General features: G+C 55.0%; 2 protein-coding genes and 1 long non-coding RNA gene across 3 annotated transcripts in view; 2 read left to right on the top strand and 1 right to left on the bottom strand.

Annotated features, from left to right (window-relative positions):
- KPTN (kaptin, actin binding protein) overlaps positions 1-4,971 on the top strand; it is a 9,200-nt gene extending 4,229 nt beyond the window's left edge. Inside the window, exons 8-12 of the mRNA XM_017500419.2 lie at positions 240-317; positions 2,272-2,347; positions 3,243-3,378; positions 3,469-3,651; positions 4,594-4,971. Coding sequence (XP_017355908.1) covers positions 240-317; positions 2,272-2,347; positions 3,243-3,378; positions 3,469-3,651; positions 4,594-4,695 — 575 coding nt within the window. The 3' untranslated portion in view covers positions 4,696-4,971. The remainder of the gene's footprint in view (positions 1-239; positions 318-2,271; positions 2,348-3,242; positions 3,379-3,468; positions 3,652-4,593) is intronic.
- On the bottom strand, positions 2,660-9,894 carry LOC108283853. Its single transcript, XR_001816984.2, has 3 exons — positions 9,577-9,894; positions 3,583-3,787; positions 2,660-3,144 (listed from the first exon to the last, which is right to left on the bottom strand). It is a non-coding gene; the product is annotated as an uncharacterized LOC108283853 (long non-coding RNA).
- SLC8A2 (solute carrier family 8 member A2) overlaps positions 7,784-17,868 on the top strand; it is a 42,783-nt gene continuing 32,698 nt past the window's right edge. The window contains exons 1-2 of the mRNA XM_017500417.2: positions 7,784-8,437; positions 14,026-14,716. Coding sequence (XP_017355906.2) covers positions 7,968-8,437; positions 14,026-14,716 — 1,161 coding nt within the window. The 5' untranslated portion in view covers positions 7,784-7,967. The remainder of the gene's footprint in view (positions 8,438-14,025; positions 14,717-17,868) is intronic.

Raw genomic sequence — 17,868 nt, 5'->3', positions numbered from 1 at the left:
TGGGTGGTGTAGGGGAGGGGGGGGGCTTGGGGATGGGACTGAAGGCTGGAGCTGGGTGGGGTAGGGGAAAGCTTTGACAGATGAGGGTGGGGCTTGGGGACGGGGCTATGGTGGGTCTGAAAGCTGCCGCGTTTGGGGCTAGGATGAGGCTGACAGGTGGGGGAGGAAGGGCAGGGGTTTGAGGGCGGGGGGCGGGACCATAGTGGGGCTGGGGCCCTGAGTCCTTGCTCTCCACGCAGAGGTTCTGCAGACGTGGTCGGTCCTGCAGGACGGCCCCATCTCCCGAGTGATCGTGTTCAGCCTCTCGGCCCCCAAGGGTGAGCTCTGGGTTTGAGGGGATGGGGAGACAGCGGTGGGCGGAGGGGGCTGAGGGGAGGAGGCTAAGCTGCCTGCTTGGCTCTTCCCCCCAAATTTGCACTCTCTCCCAAAGTGTCCAGGCCCCAGTCCCTCCTTCGTGCCTCCCCGACTCCAGACCTTGAGCTACAGAACGCCTCTTCTCTCCCCTCCCCTCTCTGTGAATTTCACTTGCACAACTAAAACATGAGGCTAAGCCCTGTCTTCTCTGGTAGGGTTCACAGTGGTTCTCATTTTGGCGTAACCTTAGCCCCGTAGCCTAGGGCTGAGCGTCCACCTCTCCTTCTGTGCCCTGATCTGCACGTCTCACCTCGGGACTTACTCGCCCGCTCTGTGGCTGCTTCACCGTGTCTCTTGCTGCAGTCTAGTCCTGGGCTATGCTCCTGGCCTCACCGCTGCCCCATCACCCAGGGTCTAGCCTTTTCCCCAACATGTGGATCGTTCCTGCTCCTTTATTGGAGTCTGTCCCTGACTGGTATTTTGCTTTTTAAAAAAAATGTTTGGCCGAGCACCGTGGCTCACACCTGTAATCCCAGTACTTTGGGAGGCTGAGGAGGGTGGATCACCTGAGGTCAGGAGTTCGAGAGCAACCTAGCCAACATGGCAAAGCCCCATCTCTACTAAAAATACAAAAATTAGGCTGAGTACGGTGGCTCATGCCTGTAATCCTAGCACTTTGGGAAGCCAAGGCACATGAATCACGAGGTCAGGAGTTCAAGATCAGCCTGGCCAAGATGGTGAAACCCTGTCTCTACTAAAAATACAAAAAGTAACTGGGTATGGTGGCAGGCACCTGTAATCCCAACACTTTGGGAGGCCAAGGGGGGCGGATCACCTGAGGTCAGGAGTTTGAGACCAGCCTTGCCAACATGGTGAAACCCTGTCTCTACTGAAAAAATAAAAATAAAAATAAATTAAGCATGGTGATGGGCACCTGTAGTCTCAGCTACTCAAGAGGCTGAGGCAGGAGAATAACTTGAACCCAGGAGGCAGAGGTTGCTGTGAGCCAAGATCGCACCACTGCACTCCAGCCTGGGTGACAGAGCTCAGACTCCATATTTAAGAAAAAAAAAAAAAAGATTTTTTAAAATTTCAATCACTTTGGGGGCACAAGCGGTTTTGGTTGCATGGATGGATTATACAATGGTGGATTCTGAGATTTCCATGCACCCATCACCTGAGTAGTGTTCGTTGTACCTAATGTGTACTTTTTAGCCCACACCCCTCCCTCCTTCCCCCTGCTGAGCCTCCAAAGCCCGTTGTACACTCTGTATGCCTTTGTATACTCAGAGCTTAGCTCCTTCTTCTGTGAGAACATACTTTTTTTGGCTTTCCGCTCCTGTGTTACTGCGCTTAGAATAATGGCCTCCAGCTCCATCTAAGTCGCCGCAGAAGACAATGCTGCATTCCTTTTTGTGGCTTGAGTAGTACTCTGGGGGTATATATGCCACATTTTCTTTCTCCACTCATTCGTCGATGGCCACGCAGCTTAGTTCCACACCTTCACAGTTGTGAATTGGGCTGTTGTAAACATACACGGCAAGTTTTTTTTTTTTTTTTTTTTTTTTTTTTTTTTTAATGTTTTTATTTTTTATTTTTTTTTATTTTTTATTTATTTTATTTTTTTTTTTTTTTTTGAGACAAGAGTTTCGCTCTTGTTGCGCAGGCTGGAGTGCAGTGGTGCCGTCTCAGTTCACTGCCTCCTCCGCCTCCCAACTCAAGCGATGCTCCTGGCATCAGCCTCCGGAGGAGCTGGCATTACAGGCACCCACCACCACGCCGGGCTAATTTTTGTATTTTTAGTAGAGGTGGGGTTTCATCGTGTGGACCAGGCTGGTCTCGAACTCCTTACCTCAACTGATCCACCCACCTCGGACTCTCAAAGTGTTGGGATTACCATTCATGTTTCTTCTCCAGAGACCAAGGACAGGCCACCACAAGATGAGTACAGCGTGCTCGTGGCCAGCATGTTGGAGCCAGCCGTGGTGTACCGGTGAGGGGGCCTGAGACCCATGGGTGTGGTCTAACCTTGTTTCTTTCCACTGTGGTCTAACCTCGTCATTCTCCACAGTAAGTTCCATTGGGTGGTTTAGTCAGACCTGGACAAGTAAAGACACTTGTGGGCCAGGTGCAGTGGCTCACACCTGTAATCCCAGCACTTTGGGAGGCTGAGGCGGGCAGATCACCTGAGGTCAGGAGTTCGAGACCAGCCTGACCAACATGGTAAAACCCCCATCTTTAAAAAAAAAGAAAGAAAGAAAGAAAGATACTTGTGACCCAGGGGCGGGGCTGTGAATATTGAAGTACAGACTTGGGAATACGTTGAGGCGGGAGGATGGGAGCAGAGACGCCCTCGCCCGCTGGAGGGGAGATAGTGGGTGTGCTGGCAAATGTTTAATTACTGGCTCTGCCCGGGGAAAGCCCAGGTGTGAAGCATTTACCCGAGTGTCCAAAGTGTAAATACTCCCACCGCGGTGGGCTGTGAGCCATGAATTGATGACATGGGGATATTTCCCAGTCAGCGCTTGGAAGCGACTGTGGCCAGCTCTGGCACCCGTGTAGGGGTGGGGAAGGTGTCCAAGCCAGGGCCAAGCTGTCTTCGGGCTCCATGAAGGCAGCATGGGCGACTAGATTGAGGGCGCATGCGTCTGAGTCCCCAGTGGGACACTGTGGCTTTCCATTTGGGAGTGAGATGGGCTGGAGGCGAACGGCTTGAGTGACAGGTTGAGCCCTTGCTGGGTCTGTGAACATGTCCAAATCCGAGATGATGGTGCCTCGGCTTCCTGAGACCTGGAAGGGAAACAGGACCGGTACCAGCTCAGCATCTGCCAAGGGTGGCAGGCACCGCAGGCTGACCCCAGTCTCTCTGCTGCATTTGGAACCCTCAGGGACCTGCTGAACCGCGGCCTGGAAGACCAGCTGCTCCTGCCCGGTAGTGACCAATTTGACAGCGTCCTCTGTGGCCTGGTCACCGACGTGGATTTGGATGGGCGGCCAGAAGTCCTGGTGGCCACCTATGGACAGGTGGGACGGGACGGTTGGAGTCCCCACCCACGGGCCTCCCTCCACTGTCCCCCCTTCAACCTGTGTGACCCCGACTCTTCACCCCTGCAGGAACTGCTGTGTTATAAGTACCAAGGGCCAGAGTCGGGGCTCCCCGGGGCCCAGCGTGGGTTCCGCCTGCTGTGGCAGCGGAGCTTCTCCAGTCCACTGCTGGCCATGGCTCACGTGGACCTGACCGGGGACGGGCTGCAGGAACTGGCCGTGGTCTCCCTGAAGGGCGTGCACATCCTGCAGGTAACCCCGGCTCTCAGGGCTGGCGGGGAGTCAGCCGCTGCAGTTCCGGGCAGCTCGGTTCTGGAAGGCAGACAGGACAACTCGCAGGGGAAAGGGGCAGCTGTGAGTGCTCACAGCAGCAGGGCTGGGGCACTGCCTGGTGAAGGAGACTGACTGAGTTTTATTTTTATTTATTATTATTTTTTGAGACGGAGTCTTGCTCTGTCACCTCGGCTGGAGTGCAGTGGTGCAATCTCGGCTCACTGCAACCTCCACCTCCCGGGCTCAAGTGATTCTCCTGCCTCAGCCTCCCGAGTAGCTGGGATGACAGGCACACGCCACCACACCCAGCTAATTTTGGTATTTTTAGTAGAGACGGGGTTTTACCATGTTGGCCAGGCTGGTCTTGAACTCCTGACCTGGCGATCTCCCCACCTCTGCCTCCCAAAGTGCTGGGATTACAAGCATGAGCCACTGCACCCTGCTTTTTTTTTTTTTTTTTTTTTTTTTTTTTTTTTGAGACAGAGTCTCACTGTGTCGCCCAGGCTGGAGTACAGTGGAGCAATCTCTGCTCACTGCAACCTCCGCCTCCCGGGTTGAAGCCATTCTGCTGCCTGAGCCTCCCGAGTAGCTGGGGTGATAGGCACCGCCACCATATCCGGCTAATTTTTGTATTCCTCCCATCAAATTCTAACCTCACTTCCTTACATTTGGGTCTAGACTTTGTCCCTCCTATTAGACAACTGCTTAAGGCCACTGCCCTGTGGTCTAGCCTTCACCCCGATCACAGGCCCCTTCCCTTCCCACACACCGTGGGCTGCCCTCTGTCCTCCCACTGGGCCGAGCTCCTGGCTTTTGGAGTTGCTTCACTCCAGGCCATCCCGCCATGGTCTAATCTGCACCCCACGGTCTACCCCACACCTCTTCCTCAGCTCTATCCCCTCCTTCTCTTGTTCCCCACAGCACAGCCTCCTCCAGGCCTCAGAGCTGGTCTTGACCCGGCTTCGACATCAAGTGGAGCAGAGGAGACGTCGGCTACAGGGCTTGGAGGACGCAGGCTCTTAAGCACCCACTCACCCGCTCTTCCCGCACCCGGGGTGACTCACGGCGAACCCACCTCCAGCCGCTGCTGGGGGGTGTCCTGAAAGACTGGATGCTCTCCCCAGACCTCCCCAAGGTGGTGAATTTGTGCCCTGGGACCCCAGCTAACCCACTTCTCTCTCTGTGCCTCAGTGTCCCTATTTGAAAGCGGGGATGATCCCGTCCCACCCTGTCCACTCTCGATGAGAACTGGCCACTTGGTGGTTATTTATACGTCCAGAAGAACATTGTTTTCCCAGTTGTCTTGATTCTTTGGTTCAGCAAGCGTTTGGTGAGCACCTGCTGTATGCCTGGCTCTGTGTTGGATGCTGGATTCACCGAGAGGAATTGAGGGAGAGGGATTTGGGGGATAGGGAATCCAAGGCTAGACCCAGATACAGGTCGGAGGCTAGACCCCCAGGGTAGACCTGAAGAGAAAAAAATGAGACCAGCCTGACCAACATGGAGAAACCCCGTGTCTACTAAAAATGCAAAATTAGCCCGGTGTGGTGACACATGCCTGTAATCCCAGCTACTCAGGAGGCCGAGGCAGGAGAATCGCTTGAACCCGGGAGGCAGTGTTTGTGGTGAGCGAAGATCGCACCATTGCACTCTAGCCTGGGCAAGAAGAGTAAAACTCTGTCTCAAAAAAATAAATAAAAAAGAAGTGAGCTGACACCTTAGCAGAAAGGCTGACGTTAAACTCCTGTGGAATAGACCGTAGAATGGAAGGGAAAGAGCTGAGGTTAGACCCCAGCTAGTGAATTGAGGGGAGACCCCAAATGCAGAGGGCTGAAATGAGACCCCTGTGGAAAGATCTAGATCCGAGGGTAGATCCCAGTGGAAAGGCAAGGAACTTGAGTGTTCAGAGGAGAACTTGCCGCTAGAAAGGGCTGCTGCGGAAAGCAGTGGTCTGTTCGCAGTGGAGGGTCTGATGCTAGACTTCCCTATGAATAATATTCAGGTTGGACCCCAGCAAAAAATTGCTGTGGCTAGACTCTGTGCAGGGGCCCTGGGTGAAACCCCAGCGGAAAGTGAGTTTAGTCCCTGGTGGGGAGCACTGAGGCAAGACCCAGGGTGAAGACCCAGGCTAGACCATGCTTGAAAGGGCTAAGTTTAGACCTAATCTAAATAGCCCTGGGGAGGCGGGGTTGGGGAACCAGGGAGTGGGAGACAAGCCTGATTTTCCCAGCCTGTGGTGATAGGAGCTCCCTTGCCTGCAGTCGTGTGTGTGTGTGTGTGTGTGTGTGTGTGTGTGTGTGTGTGTGATGGAGTCTCACTCTTGTGGGCGCGATCTTGGCTGACTACAACCTCCGCCTCCTGGTTCAAGTGATTCTCCTGAGTAGCTGGGATTACAAGCGTGCACCACCACACCTTGCTAATTTTTTGTGTGTTTTTACTGGAAACAGGGTTTTCATGTTGGCCAGGCTGGTCTCAAACTCCTGACCTCTGGTGATCCACCCACCTCGGCTCCCAAAGTGCTGGGATGACAGGTGTGAGCCACTGCGCCCGGCCTCATGTGTTCTTTTCTGTATTACCGGAGAAGAAATCAGAGGCCTGTGTCTCTAGGACCAGTGGAGGGCAGGAATGATGGAAGTCTTGCCCTCCCTCGACTGCAGGCCAGGAATAGAATCTGGGTCAGCAGGGTGGGGGAATGATCATTCCTGGGCCGTATCCAGGCTGGGGGCAGGGGTTGGGCGGGACACCTGTTTCCTGGGGGGTTCAGGGGAGAGGCAGTCACGTAGCCATCCTGGCCATCTGTCTGCCTCCTGCTATGGAGGTCCACCCCGAAGTCTCACCACCAACACTGACAGGGAAGGTCCAGCCACCAGTTCCCTACCGAGCGTTTACAGGAGTGAGGTGCTCAGCAACTGCTGGCCCCCCTGTGTTCACCCTCTCTCCCAGAAGCCAGGCCCAGGCGTGGGAAGTTGCAGGGAGCCGGCTCCTCTCCCTCCCCTGGCAGCAGGCCTGATGGTGTCCAGCCAGGACTGGCCGTGGGCAGGACCAGTGGCACAAGGAGGGTCCCCTCCCTCCCACTGCCTGCCTGCAGAGAAGTAGCCCTCACACCGGCTCATACTCCATCACCTCCTGTCCTGGGGGGAGTGGGATGCGGTGGGTGTAGTGATGGTGTGCCCTGGAGCGGTGTGTGCTCCCCTGTGCATCCATGGCAGGGCAGGTGAGTTTGTGTCTTTGGGAGCCCAGGACACCTGCCTGGTTCTTTGCAGTTCACTTTTTTTTTTTTTTTTTTTGAGACAGAGTCTTGCTGTGTTGCCCAGGCTGGAGTGCTGTGGCACGATCTCAGCTCACTGCAACCTCCGCCTCGTGGGTTCGAGCAATTCTCCTGCCTCAGCCTCCCAAGTAGCAGGGATTACAGGCGTGCACCACCACGCCCAGCTAATTTGTGTATTTTTAGTAGAGATGGAGTTTCGCCATGTTGGCCAGGCTGGTCTTGAACTCCTGATCTCAAGTGATCAGCCTGCCTCAGCCTCCCAAAGTCCTGGGATCGCAGGCATGAGCCACCACACCCGGCCCGCGGGTCGCTTCTTGACTTGCCTCATCTTCAGCCTGAGGAGTTGTGCGGTGCAGCAGTTAAGGGTGTAGAATCTGGAGCCATATTTACCACCTCGTGCCTTGGTTTCCGTGTCTGTGAATGGGGCTCATAATAGCATCTATCTCACAAGATTGGTGTAAGGGTTGATTGTGTTAACATGTGTCCTGAATGTATAAAAAACGTTTGAGCATGCCAGGTATGGTGACTCTCACCTGTAATCCTAGCGCTGTGGGAAGCTGAGGCGGTGGAAGGATTGCTTGACCCCAGGAGCTGGAGACCAGCCTGGGTAACATAGTGAGACCCTGTCTTTTAAAAAAAAATGGAGGGAAAAAGCCTGGCGTGGTGATGGAGGTCACCTGTAGTCCCAGCTACTCGGGAGGCTGAGGCAGGAGCATTGCTTAAGCCCAGGGGGTTGAGGCTGCTGTGAGCCGGGATCGTGCCACTGCACTCCAGCCTGGGTGACAGAGTGAGACCCTGTCTCAAATAATAATAACAATGTGATGGCGATGCCAGGCATGTGGTCAGGGCCGCCTGTATGCATGGCAGCGGCTGTTATGATTATTAATGGGTGTCTTTGCGGTTGTCTCCGGCCTTTGTGAGGCTGTGCAGGCACAGCATGTGAATTTGGATCTGGCTCCAGCTAAAACATTCTTGCCCTCCCCCTAGTTCTGTGAGTCTGTAACTATTTGTAGCTGTTGGCCCTTGTATGGCTGGGAGACTGTGCGTGTGTGTGTGTGTGTGTGTGTGTGTGTGTTGGGGGGCGGGGGCTGCTTCTGAAACACAGGCGCGCCCTCCGTTGCTGTCCCCTGCCTCTGGTGCTGAACCCGGAGGCTGGGGAGGAGGCTCGGGCTCCCTGCTCCTCCCGCCCTGCTCCCCAGGCCCCTCCCCGGGCCTCCCCCGCCTCCCGCGCGGCCTCCCCTCTGCCCGCCTCCGCCTCCTCCCCCTCTCTCCGGCTCCTCCCCCTCCCTCCTCCCTCGCTCCCTCGCCGACTCCCCCTCCCCCGTGTCCCTCCCCTCTCCTCCTCTCCTCCCTCTATCCCCTCTCCCTCCCCTCCTCCGGGCTCTCCCTCTCAGTCTCCGGCTTTTCTCTCTCTCAATCTCTCTCTCTCCTTCGGGCGGAGTCGCCCACCACTGCCAGCCGAGCGCTGGGGGGACCTGCTCCAGGCTGTAGCTGCAGGTAAGAGACCCCATTGGTGGGGAGGTGGGGGCGTGGGAAAAGGACTGGGTTACCCCAGGCGCTGAGTGGGGGCGGCTCGGGAAGCCGGGTGCTGGTTTCCCTGGGCTGGTTTATGGAGGTGGGGGGCTGCCTGGCCCGGCACAGGTACCTTCTGTGGGGTGGGAGTGCCACCAGCCACCCCAACACCTTCAGCCCTTCTGGTTCTCAGGCGGCTGGGAAGAGGGGGGCGCCTGGATCCTGGGGGACGAGAACACCCCGCCCCCACCCCGTCTGGGGCACCTCCCCCCTACCCCCCCCCCGCGCTCTCCACCTCCGCCCCCGCCTTCCTGTGTCTCGGTCTCATCTTTCTGTCTCTCTGCATCTCTCAGGGATCTCTGTCTAGCAGAGTCTGGCGGCCTCTGGGAGTCCCTGTCTCTCAGTGTCTCACTCCTGTCTCCCTCTGTGTCTCTGTATCTCTGTGCTGGGGTCTGTTCTGAGTCTCTCCGGGGCTCTGTCTCTGAGTCCTGGGTTCCTCTCTGCTTTCCTCTTGCGCCATCTCTGTTCCTCTGTGTCTCTGCCTCTCCCCTGTCTCGGCTTCCCTGTGTCTCTGTCTGTCTCTTCCCATGTCCGCGTGTCTGTCCCTAGTCTCTCTCTCTCTCCCCTCCTTCTCCATCTCTGTCTCTGGGTGTCTCAGTCTGTTTCTCTCTCTTTCCTTTTCTCTGGCTCTCCCTGGGAACCAGTGCACCCTCCTCCCACACACCTTCGTCTCCGCCCCTGGCAGGGGAGACCTGGAGGAAGAAGACCCCCCTCCCCCGTGTCCCCCGCCCCCCGCAGAGTGGGCTTCCCCCGTGCCTGGAGCCCGGCAAACTCCTCTAGCCACTTCCGCAGAGCTCCCCACTCTCTCCGTTCCTCCCAGCCGGCACCCACCCCAGCCCTCCCCCGAACTGAGCCCACTCCCCCAGCCCTCCCCCGAACTGAGCCCACCCCCACCCCACCCCCCCACCCCACCCCCGCCCCGCCACCCCGCGCCTGAAGCCCCGTCCTAGCAGTTTAACCAGGATCCTTTTGAGTAGAGACGACACCAGACTTCCCTTCAGTCCAGCCTCACCGTTCCTCCTCACATAACTGGACCGGTCCTTCCTACCGTCCAACTTCCATACCTCTTGCTGTTTGTCCAGCTCTTCATTCATTCATTCTTTTTGGTAATGGCTGACTGCCTTTCCTGCTCCGGTCAGCAGGCACTGCGTACTAGGTCAGGCGGGGCCAGTCCTTCTTGCGGTCTCACTTCCATCTCTTTCCTGGCGTGCCAACCTCACACCTGTCTCAGTGGGGGTGGATCTCAAAAGCTTCTCCACCACCACTTGGGGGGCCACTGAGGCGGCCCTGGCCAATATACTGTCTGCTTTCCGTGAGAGAAGAGGGCCCTGAAGAAGGTGGGCGAGAGTGAGCAATGAGGAAAATGTATGAAGCTCTACCTGGAGCCCTGGTGTGTGTGTGTGTGTGTGTGTGTGTGTGAGAGAGAGAGAGAGAGTGTGTGTCCCTGGTTGCAGGTGAGGTCCCAGCCCTGTGTGACAGTGCCCGTAGGGGGCTTCCGATGGCTTTAAAGAGCACTAGGTTAAGAGCCCTGTTCCTCCGATGGACCTCAGTTTACCTATTATCAGTGTATCACAGCCCCAAGCACTCAAGCTCTGGTGTGGTCCCCACACCGGACCATTTTGAGGTAGTGGGCTCACGCGGGGGCAGTAAGTGTGCATGTTTAGAAGAAGTCTTAGTCCCCACCTCGGTCCTGCAAGGGCCAGCACCCCAACACAGGCACAGACAGGTGACTAACCTGCCTCCGTCCCGCGGTGGGGTGGCAGCATGAGGGACATGCAAGAGAGGGCTTACCTGGCATGCCAGACTGCACCCACCGTCAGGGAGGCAGCCCAGCTCTTCTGACCAAGGACCCACAAGGTGGAATGGGGTGCTCACCGCTGACCCAGCTGGCCGAGAGCCCTCGAGGCAGGGGAGAAATGGCCCTGGGAGCCGGTACCTGCCATCTGCCCTCCCCGCTCCCACCCTGGACTCCACCTGATCCTTTTGCCCCTAGATTCTAAAACCAGATTGGATTTCAGGGCTGCTGGTGAGTGGAGAGGCAGAGGCAGGAGCCAGGAGCACAGGAGCCCATGGTCCCCAGTGACAGGGCTCAGACCTCTTGGTCATTCATTTCACAAATATTTATCTAGTGCTTTCTCTCTCCGACCGCCCCTCCCCCAAGGCTCCAGGGAGAAGAAACCAGGTTTTGCAGGAAAAAGGGTTTGCACTAGGCTGTGCTTGACCCAGCCCCTAGGCTAGGAGGGTGGACATGGGAACCCCCATCACCTGGCCCTGATCTCGCTGGAGGACTGCAGCCAGAGGGACAGACAGGTGGTTAAACCCGAGGGAGGACTTCCCAGGCTGAGGCTCCCTCCAGAGAGAGCGGGATTTGGTTCGATGCTTTAGAAGAATTCTCTACTCCCGCTGGCCCCTGTTTGGAGACGGGAGCATGAGTCTTTGCTGTGGATCCTGGTGGGCTTGTAATTATGCCTAAGTTGCTGCTAATTAGGGGGCTGCTAATTAGACATATCATTAGGGGGCCTTGCCAAGGGGGCTAATTGTGCAGTGGCCCTTTAAGAATCACCCCTCTCCCCCGCCCTTGCACACACACACAGTGGCACACAGGCATTTTCCTCGCTTGCTCTCTCCTTCTTGGGAAGTTCTGCCAACATGCTGCCTCCCTCCCCCAGAGGAGCCAGCTCCCAGCCCGTGGGTACGTGGGTGTGAGTTGGGGACAGGCTGTGGGTTAGACTCACAGAAGAACTTTTCAGGCAAGTGAAAGTCCCTAGGAGAAGAGGCTGGTGGCAGAGGGGTCTGGGAGGGTGGAGGCTCCCAGGACACCTCCCTTTTTCTCTCCCTCCCTCCTGTTTTGATGCTGGGTTACCATGGCAACGCGAGGGCGGGTCAGAGGAGCTCAGAGTCAGGACCACTCTTGGAGAGGCGACCTGGGACCAGAGTGGGTGCTGCTTCTGTAACCTCTTTGTGCCTTGGCCCTCTCACCTGTGGAGTGGAGGGGCGCTCCCCAAAGGGGGAGGGCGTCATTTTGGATAGGGTGTTTGGGGAAGGTGACATCAGAGTGGAAACCTGAAAGGGAGGAGGGAGCAAGGCTAGTGGATTTGTGGAGAAGAGTGGGCCGGGCACGGTAGCACGCGCCTGTGATCCCAGCACTTTGGGAGGCCAAGGCAGGAGGAGCGCTTGAACCCAGGAGTTCAAGAACAGCCTGACAGTCTGGGCAACAGAGACTCCCAGCTCTACAAAAAATTCGCTGGGCATGGTGGTGGTGCATGCCTGCAGTTCCAGCACCTTGGGAGGCTGAGGAGGGAGGATTTCTTGAGCCCTGGAGGTCGAGGCTGCAGTGAGCTGTGATCATGCCACTGCATTCTGGTCTGGGTGACAGAGTGAGACCCTGTCTCAAAAATACATAGAGAGAGAGCAGTGTGTCCGAGGAAGGGGGAACAGCGGGTGCCAGGGCTCCAAGGCAGAAGCTTGTCTGTCGAGGCTGAGGAGCAGAGGGGAGGAGACGGTGGCAGAGGTGGACTGGGTGAGGCGGGGAGTGCAGGAAAACAGGCCAGAAAGGGATTCGGGCCAGATAGTGCAGGGCCTCACGGGTCCTGGAGAACGTTGCCACTCTGAGTGATATGGGAGCCATGGAGGGTTCTGAACAGCGGAGGGAGGATGTGAGCTGATTTGTGGGCTTTTTATTGTTTGGGGTTTTTGTTGTTGTTGATACCGAGTCTTGCTCTGTCGCCCAGGCTGGAGTGCCGTGGCGCGATCTCGGCTCACCGCAACCTCCACCTCCCCGGTTCAAGTGATTCTCCTGCCTCAGCCTCCTGAGTAGCTGGGATTACAGGTGCACGCCACCACGCCCAGCTAATTGTTTGTATTTTTAGTAGAGACAGGGTTTCACCAGGTTGGTCAGGCTGGTCAGGCTGGTCTCAAACTCCTGACCTCGTGATCCATTCACCTCAGCCTCACAAAGTGCTGGGATTACAGGCATGAGCCACCGTTAGTTTTGTTTGTGAGACAGAATCTGCTTCTGTCGCCCAGGCTGGAGTGCAGTAGCATGATCTTGGCTCACTGTAACCTTCACCTCCCCGGCTCAAGTGATTCTCATTCCTCAGCCTCCCCAGTAGCTGGGACTACAGGCACACACCACCACGCCTGGCTAATATTTTTTTTTTATTTTGTTTTTAGTAGAGAGGGGGTTTCATCATGTTGCCCAGGCTGGTCTCAAACTCCTGACCTCAAGTGATCCACACGCCTCGGCCTCTCAAAGTGCTGAGATTACAGGTGTGAGCCACCGTGCCTGGCAATTTGTATTTTAAAAGGAAACCCAGATAACACACGGGAATAGCCCCTGAAACCCAGCACCAGGGGCAGGGAGAGAAATAATAAAACAGTAGGGCCCCCACACCCCACTATTGGGACAGAAAGCCCAGCACAGGACCATGGATGCCACAGCCCCTAAGGAACTGTGAAACTTACAGAGCCTGGGAAAAAGCCCAGGTCAGACACAGGAATGCTGGAGAGACTGATGCTTCCTGCCACCTTGGGGAGGGACATGAATGAGACCCTCCAGAAGCCCCTTCCCAGCCCCACTTGAAACAGACAGACACATACCCCAACACCGCCACAGCCCAAATCCTGAGCAAGAACTCTCAAAGGGCCCAGCTGGAGACTGTTAGAATCTCCTCCAAACCCAGGGCACCTGCTCCCTGCCTCCCACAGTGAATTTTACAGTCGGTGTGCTTTTCTTCCTGGCTGCATTCAGCCACTGTGATATCTGTGAGATTCATCCGTGTGGCGGGTGCAGCAGCAAATAGTTCACTCCCTTTTCAGTGCTCTATAATATTCCACTGGGTGATTCCTCCAAATGTATTTCTCCATTTTACTGCTGCTAGGCCTCTGGGTTGTTTCAAGATTGATGCTATTGGCTGGGCGTGGTGGCTTACATCTGTTATCCCAGCACTTCGGGAGGCCGAGGTAGGCGAATCACAAGTTCAGGAGTTTGAGACCAGCCTGGCCAACATGGTGAAACCCCATCTCTACTAAAGATACAAAAATTAGCTGGGCGTGGTGGCAGGTGCCCATAATCCCAGCTACTCAGGAGGCTGAGGCAGGAGAATCACTTGAACCTGGAAGGCGGAAGCTGCAGTGAGCCAAGATCACACCACTGCACTCCAGCCTGGGTGACAGTATGAGACTGTCTCAAAAGAATAAAGTAAAATAAAGATTGACGCTATTATAAATAAAGCTGCTCTGAACATTCCTTTTTTTTGTTTTGTTTTTGAGATGAAGTCTCACTCTGCCGCCCAGGCTGGCATACGGTAGTGCCATCTCAGCTCACTGTCTCTCTCTGGGTCTGTCCCGAAGTCTGTGTGTCTCTCTGTGTCTCTGTCACCCTCTGTCCCCATCCTCCCTCCACTGGTCCTCAGCTTCTTCCCCAACCCTCCTCCCCCAATGAGCTTTGACCTTTATGTGACAGAAAGGGGTTTGTTCCCCTCACCCAGACCTCCTCCTCCTCTCCCCCATAGGACCCCACCGCCCCCCATGGCTCCCCTGGCCTTGGTGGGGGTCGCACTCCTCCTGGCGGCTCCCCCATGCTCCGGGGCAGCCACCCCAACCCCCTCCCTGCCGCCTCCCCCGGCCAATGACAGCGACACCAGCACAGGGGGCTGCCAGGGCTCCTACCGCTGCCAGCCGGGGGTGCTGCTGCCCGTGTGGGAGCCCGACGACCCATCTCTGGGTGACAAGGCGGCGCGGGCAGTGGTCTACTTCGTGGCCATGGTCTACATGTTCCTGGGCGTGTCCATCATTGCCGACCGCTTCATGGCGGCCATCGAGGTCATCACGTCGAAGGAGAAGGAGATCACCATCACCAAGGCCAACGGCGAGACCAGCGTGGGCACCGTTCGCATCTGGAATGAGACAGTGTCCAACCTCACGCTCATGGCCCTGGGCTCCTCCGCCCCCGAGATCCTGCTCTCCGTCATCGAGGTCTGCGGCCACAACTTCCAGGCAGGCGAGCTGGGCCCGGGCACCATCGTGGGCAGCGCTGCCTTCAACATGTTTGTGGTCATCGCCGTCTGCATCTACGTCATCCCAGCCGGCGAGAGCCGCAAGATCAAGCACCTGAGAGTCTTTTTCGTCACTGCCTCTTGGAGCATCTTCGCCTACGTCTGGCTTTATCTCATCCTCGCTGTTTTCTCCCCGGGGGTGGTCCAGGTGAGCAAAGACCCATGGATGCTTCCTTGGTGCATGTGTGTCTGCAGCATGCAGAGAGGTGGCTCTTGGTTTGGAATGTTGCTTGGTGTGTTTGCAGAAATGCACGCTGCCATCCAAGAGGGCTGCCAGGTAGGTTGTGCAGGTCACAGGCTGCACAAGGGGATTGAGCCAAAACGGGGCAAGTCTTGCCGGAGGGGCTGGAGTCCTGCTGATGCTGCTCAGCCATGTCTGTGGAGGGTGCACTTATTTGCCCAGAGGAGGGCACTGTTTTGCACTTAATAACAGTAGGCTCATGGGCCAGGCGCTGTGATTCATGCTCATAATCCCAGCACTTTGGGAGGCCAAGGCGGGCAGATCAAGAGGTCAGGAGTTCGAGACCATCCTGACTAACATAGTGAAACCCCATCTCTCCTAAAAATACAAAAAATTAGCTGGGCGTGGTGGTGCGCGCTTGTAGTCCCAGCTACTCGGGAGGCTGAGGCAGGAGAATTGCTTGAACCCTGGAGGCGGAGTTTGCGGTGAGCCGAGATCACACCACTGCACTGCAGCCTGGGCAACAGAGCGAGACTCCGTCCCAAAAAGATAAATAAATAAATAACAGTATGCTCATTTGGAAAGGGCACCTTTGAGCTCCCACAAGGGTGTTGCATGCGCTGACAGAGTCCCTGTGATCTGTGCAGTGCATGCTAGGTGTGTTCACACGCTTCCCTACACTGCCTACCTTTTGCATAATTTATTCCCGCTCTTGCAGGAAGACATCCTCTATTCGCATAATTCATACCACCCTTGTCTTATAATCCAGCCTTGTGTTTTCTGACATTGCTAATTGGCTTGAGTAACTTGGTGCGGTTTGCATCATTTATCCCCGGGCTCGCCTAGATACATACCCACATCTGCATAATTTAGCTATTTGCCAGATATGTAATCACCGTTTGCATCATTCATTCATTATTCATCGTCAATTTCTGATGTTGGGATAATTTATGCCACTTCAGTGTAATGTATACTCCATCCAACCCAACGTCGATGTAAGCCCGGTGGCCGCTTTGCATAATTTATTCCAGTCTCGAGACAAAATTTAGACCCACAGCTGCATAATTTACACCTATATTCTCATAATCATTAGCCTTTCGCTCGCCCCTGCCTTCACCTGCATACTATGTAGCCTTCCTCGACATCGTTTGCCTGAAGTATTTCCCACAGCCCATGACTGCCTCCTCCATTTGCATAATTTATTTATGGGCCTGGCCTAATTCAGTCACACACATGCATAATTTATTTGCGGGTGTCCAGGACTCATTCACACATGTGTGTAATCTATTTTTGCCTATCTGTCAGGTTTCTTCCCAGGAAGGATCTGAAGCTAGAGACAGAAAATTGCTTTGTGGATTTTGTATGAAGGAGGAGGATATGTGAGGGAGGGATCAGAAGCCACAGTGAGGAGAGGAGAGACAGTGACCCCAGAAGACAGGGCTCAGAAAGAGGAGAAAGAGGAGAGATATTCCCATCTGCCACGGTGGACAGTGTGCAGAGATAGATCATACAGTCTAAGGTGCTGTTAAAATGAATGGTGTCCTGACTTTGGCTTTCAAAAAGGCCTTTGAGGCCAGGTGTGGTGGCTCACGCCTGTAATCCCAGCACTTTGAGAGGTCGAGGCAGGCATATCACTTGAGGTCAGGAGTTCGAGACCAGCCTGGCCAACATGGTGAAACCCCATCTCTAGTAAAAATACAAAAATTAGCCGGGCGTGGTGGTGTGCGCCTGTAGTCCCAGCTACTTGGGAGGCTGAGGCAGGAGAATCGCTTGAACCTGGGAGGAGGTGGGGGTTGCAGTGAGCCGAGATGGTCCCACCACACTCCAGCCTGGGTGACAGAGCGACACTCCAGGAAAGTAAAAGAAAAGAAAAGGAAAAGGAAAAAAAGAAAAGAAAGAAGGAAAGAAAGAAAGGGAGAGAAAGGAGGGAAGGAAAGAGAAAGAGGGAAAGAGAAAGAAAGGTATCAGAATCCGCAGATACTTTGTTACATCCCCTTAATTTCTGCTGATGTGAAATTCTTAGGCAATGGAAGAGAGATCTTCTAGCCTCAGAGTTTGGTCCATGCACCTGAAGCCAGAGATCCAGGTTCAGACCCCACCTCTGCCCTGACTGTGTGACCTAGAGCAGGTTCCTTACCTTCTCCATGCCTCAGTTTCCCCTCCTGTAAAACGGGGATCATGAGAGTGCTGACTGCTTAGCGCTGCCATGAGGATTCACTCAGTTGCTCTGTGTGGAAAGACTTAGAACAGTGTGCCTGGAACAGAGGAAGTGTTTGCTCTTCATTAACAAACTGGCCTATGTGTTTGCTTCCCAAAACTCCAGTATAAAGTCCAAGCTGTTTTACAAAGAAAAGATTTCTTTTTCTTTTTCTTTTTTTTTTTTTTTTTGAGACGGAGTCTTGCTCTGTCAGCCAGGCTGGAGTGCAGTGGCGTGATCTTGGCTCACTGCAATCTCTGCCTCCTGGGTTCAAGCGTCCTGCCTCAGCCTCCTGAGTAGCTGGGACTACAGGTGCATGCGACAATGCCCAGCTAATTGTATTTTTAGTAGAGACGGAGTTTTGCCATGTTGGCCAGGCTGGTCTCAAACTCCCCACCTCAAGCCTCAGCCTCCCAAAGTGCTGGGATTGCAGACATGAGCCACTGTGCCCAGCCTAAAGAAAAGGTTTCTAGCAGAACAATCTGCATTTCCAGGTGGAAATGCTTCATCACAACTACCTCAAGACAAGGGAGCCAGATGCAGGTACCTATTTATAATGAATAAGCTGGGCTTCAGAGAAAGAAAAAGGTCAGAAACCATTTCATGCAAGAAGTCTAGGCAGAGGAGCGGGTAGTCACGAGATTTAAAACAAGTGTATTTGGAGTATGTGAAACCATACAGGAAAATACTTCATATAAAATATACATAAGGCTGGGCGCGGTGGCTCACACCCGTAATCCCAGCGCTTTGGGAGGCCAAGGCAGTGGATCACTTGAACCCAGGAGTTCAAGACCAGCCTGGGCAACATGGTGAAACCCAGTCTCTACAAAAAATACAAAAATTGGGCCGGGCGCGGTGGCTCAAGCCTGTAATCCCAGCACTTTGGGAGGCCGAGGCGGGTGGATCACGAGGTCAAGAGATC

Source organism: Cebus imitator, unplaced genomic scaffold (assembly GCF_001604975.1).
Source record: "Cebus imitator isolate Cc_AM_T3 unplaced genomic scaffold, Cebus_imitator-1.0 Scaffold266, whole genome shotgun sequence".
NCBI lineage: Eukaryota > Metazoa > Chordata > Mammalia > Primates > Cebidae > Cebus > Cebus imitator.
This window is presented reverse-complemented; position numbering and strand designations above follow the sequence as displayed.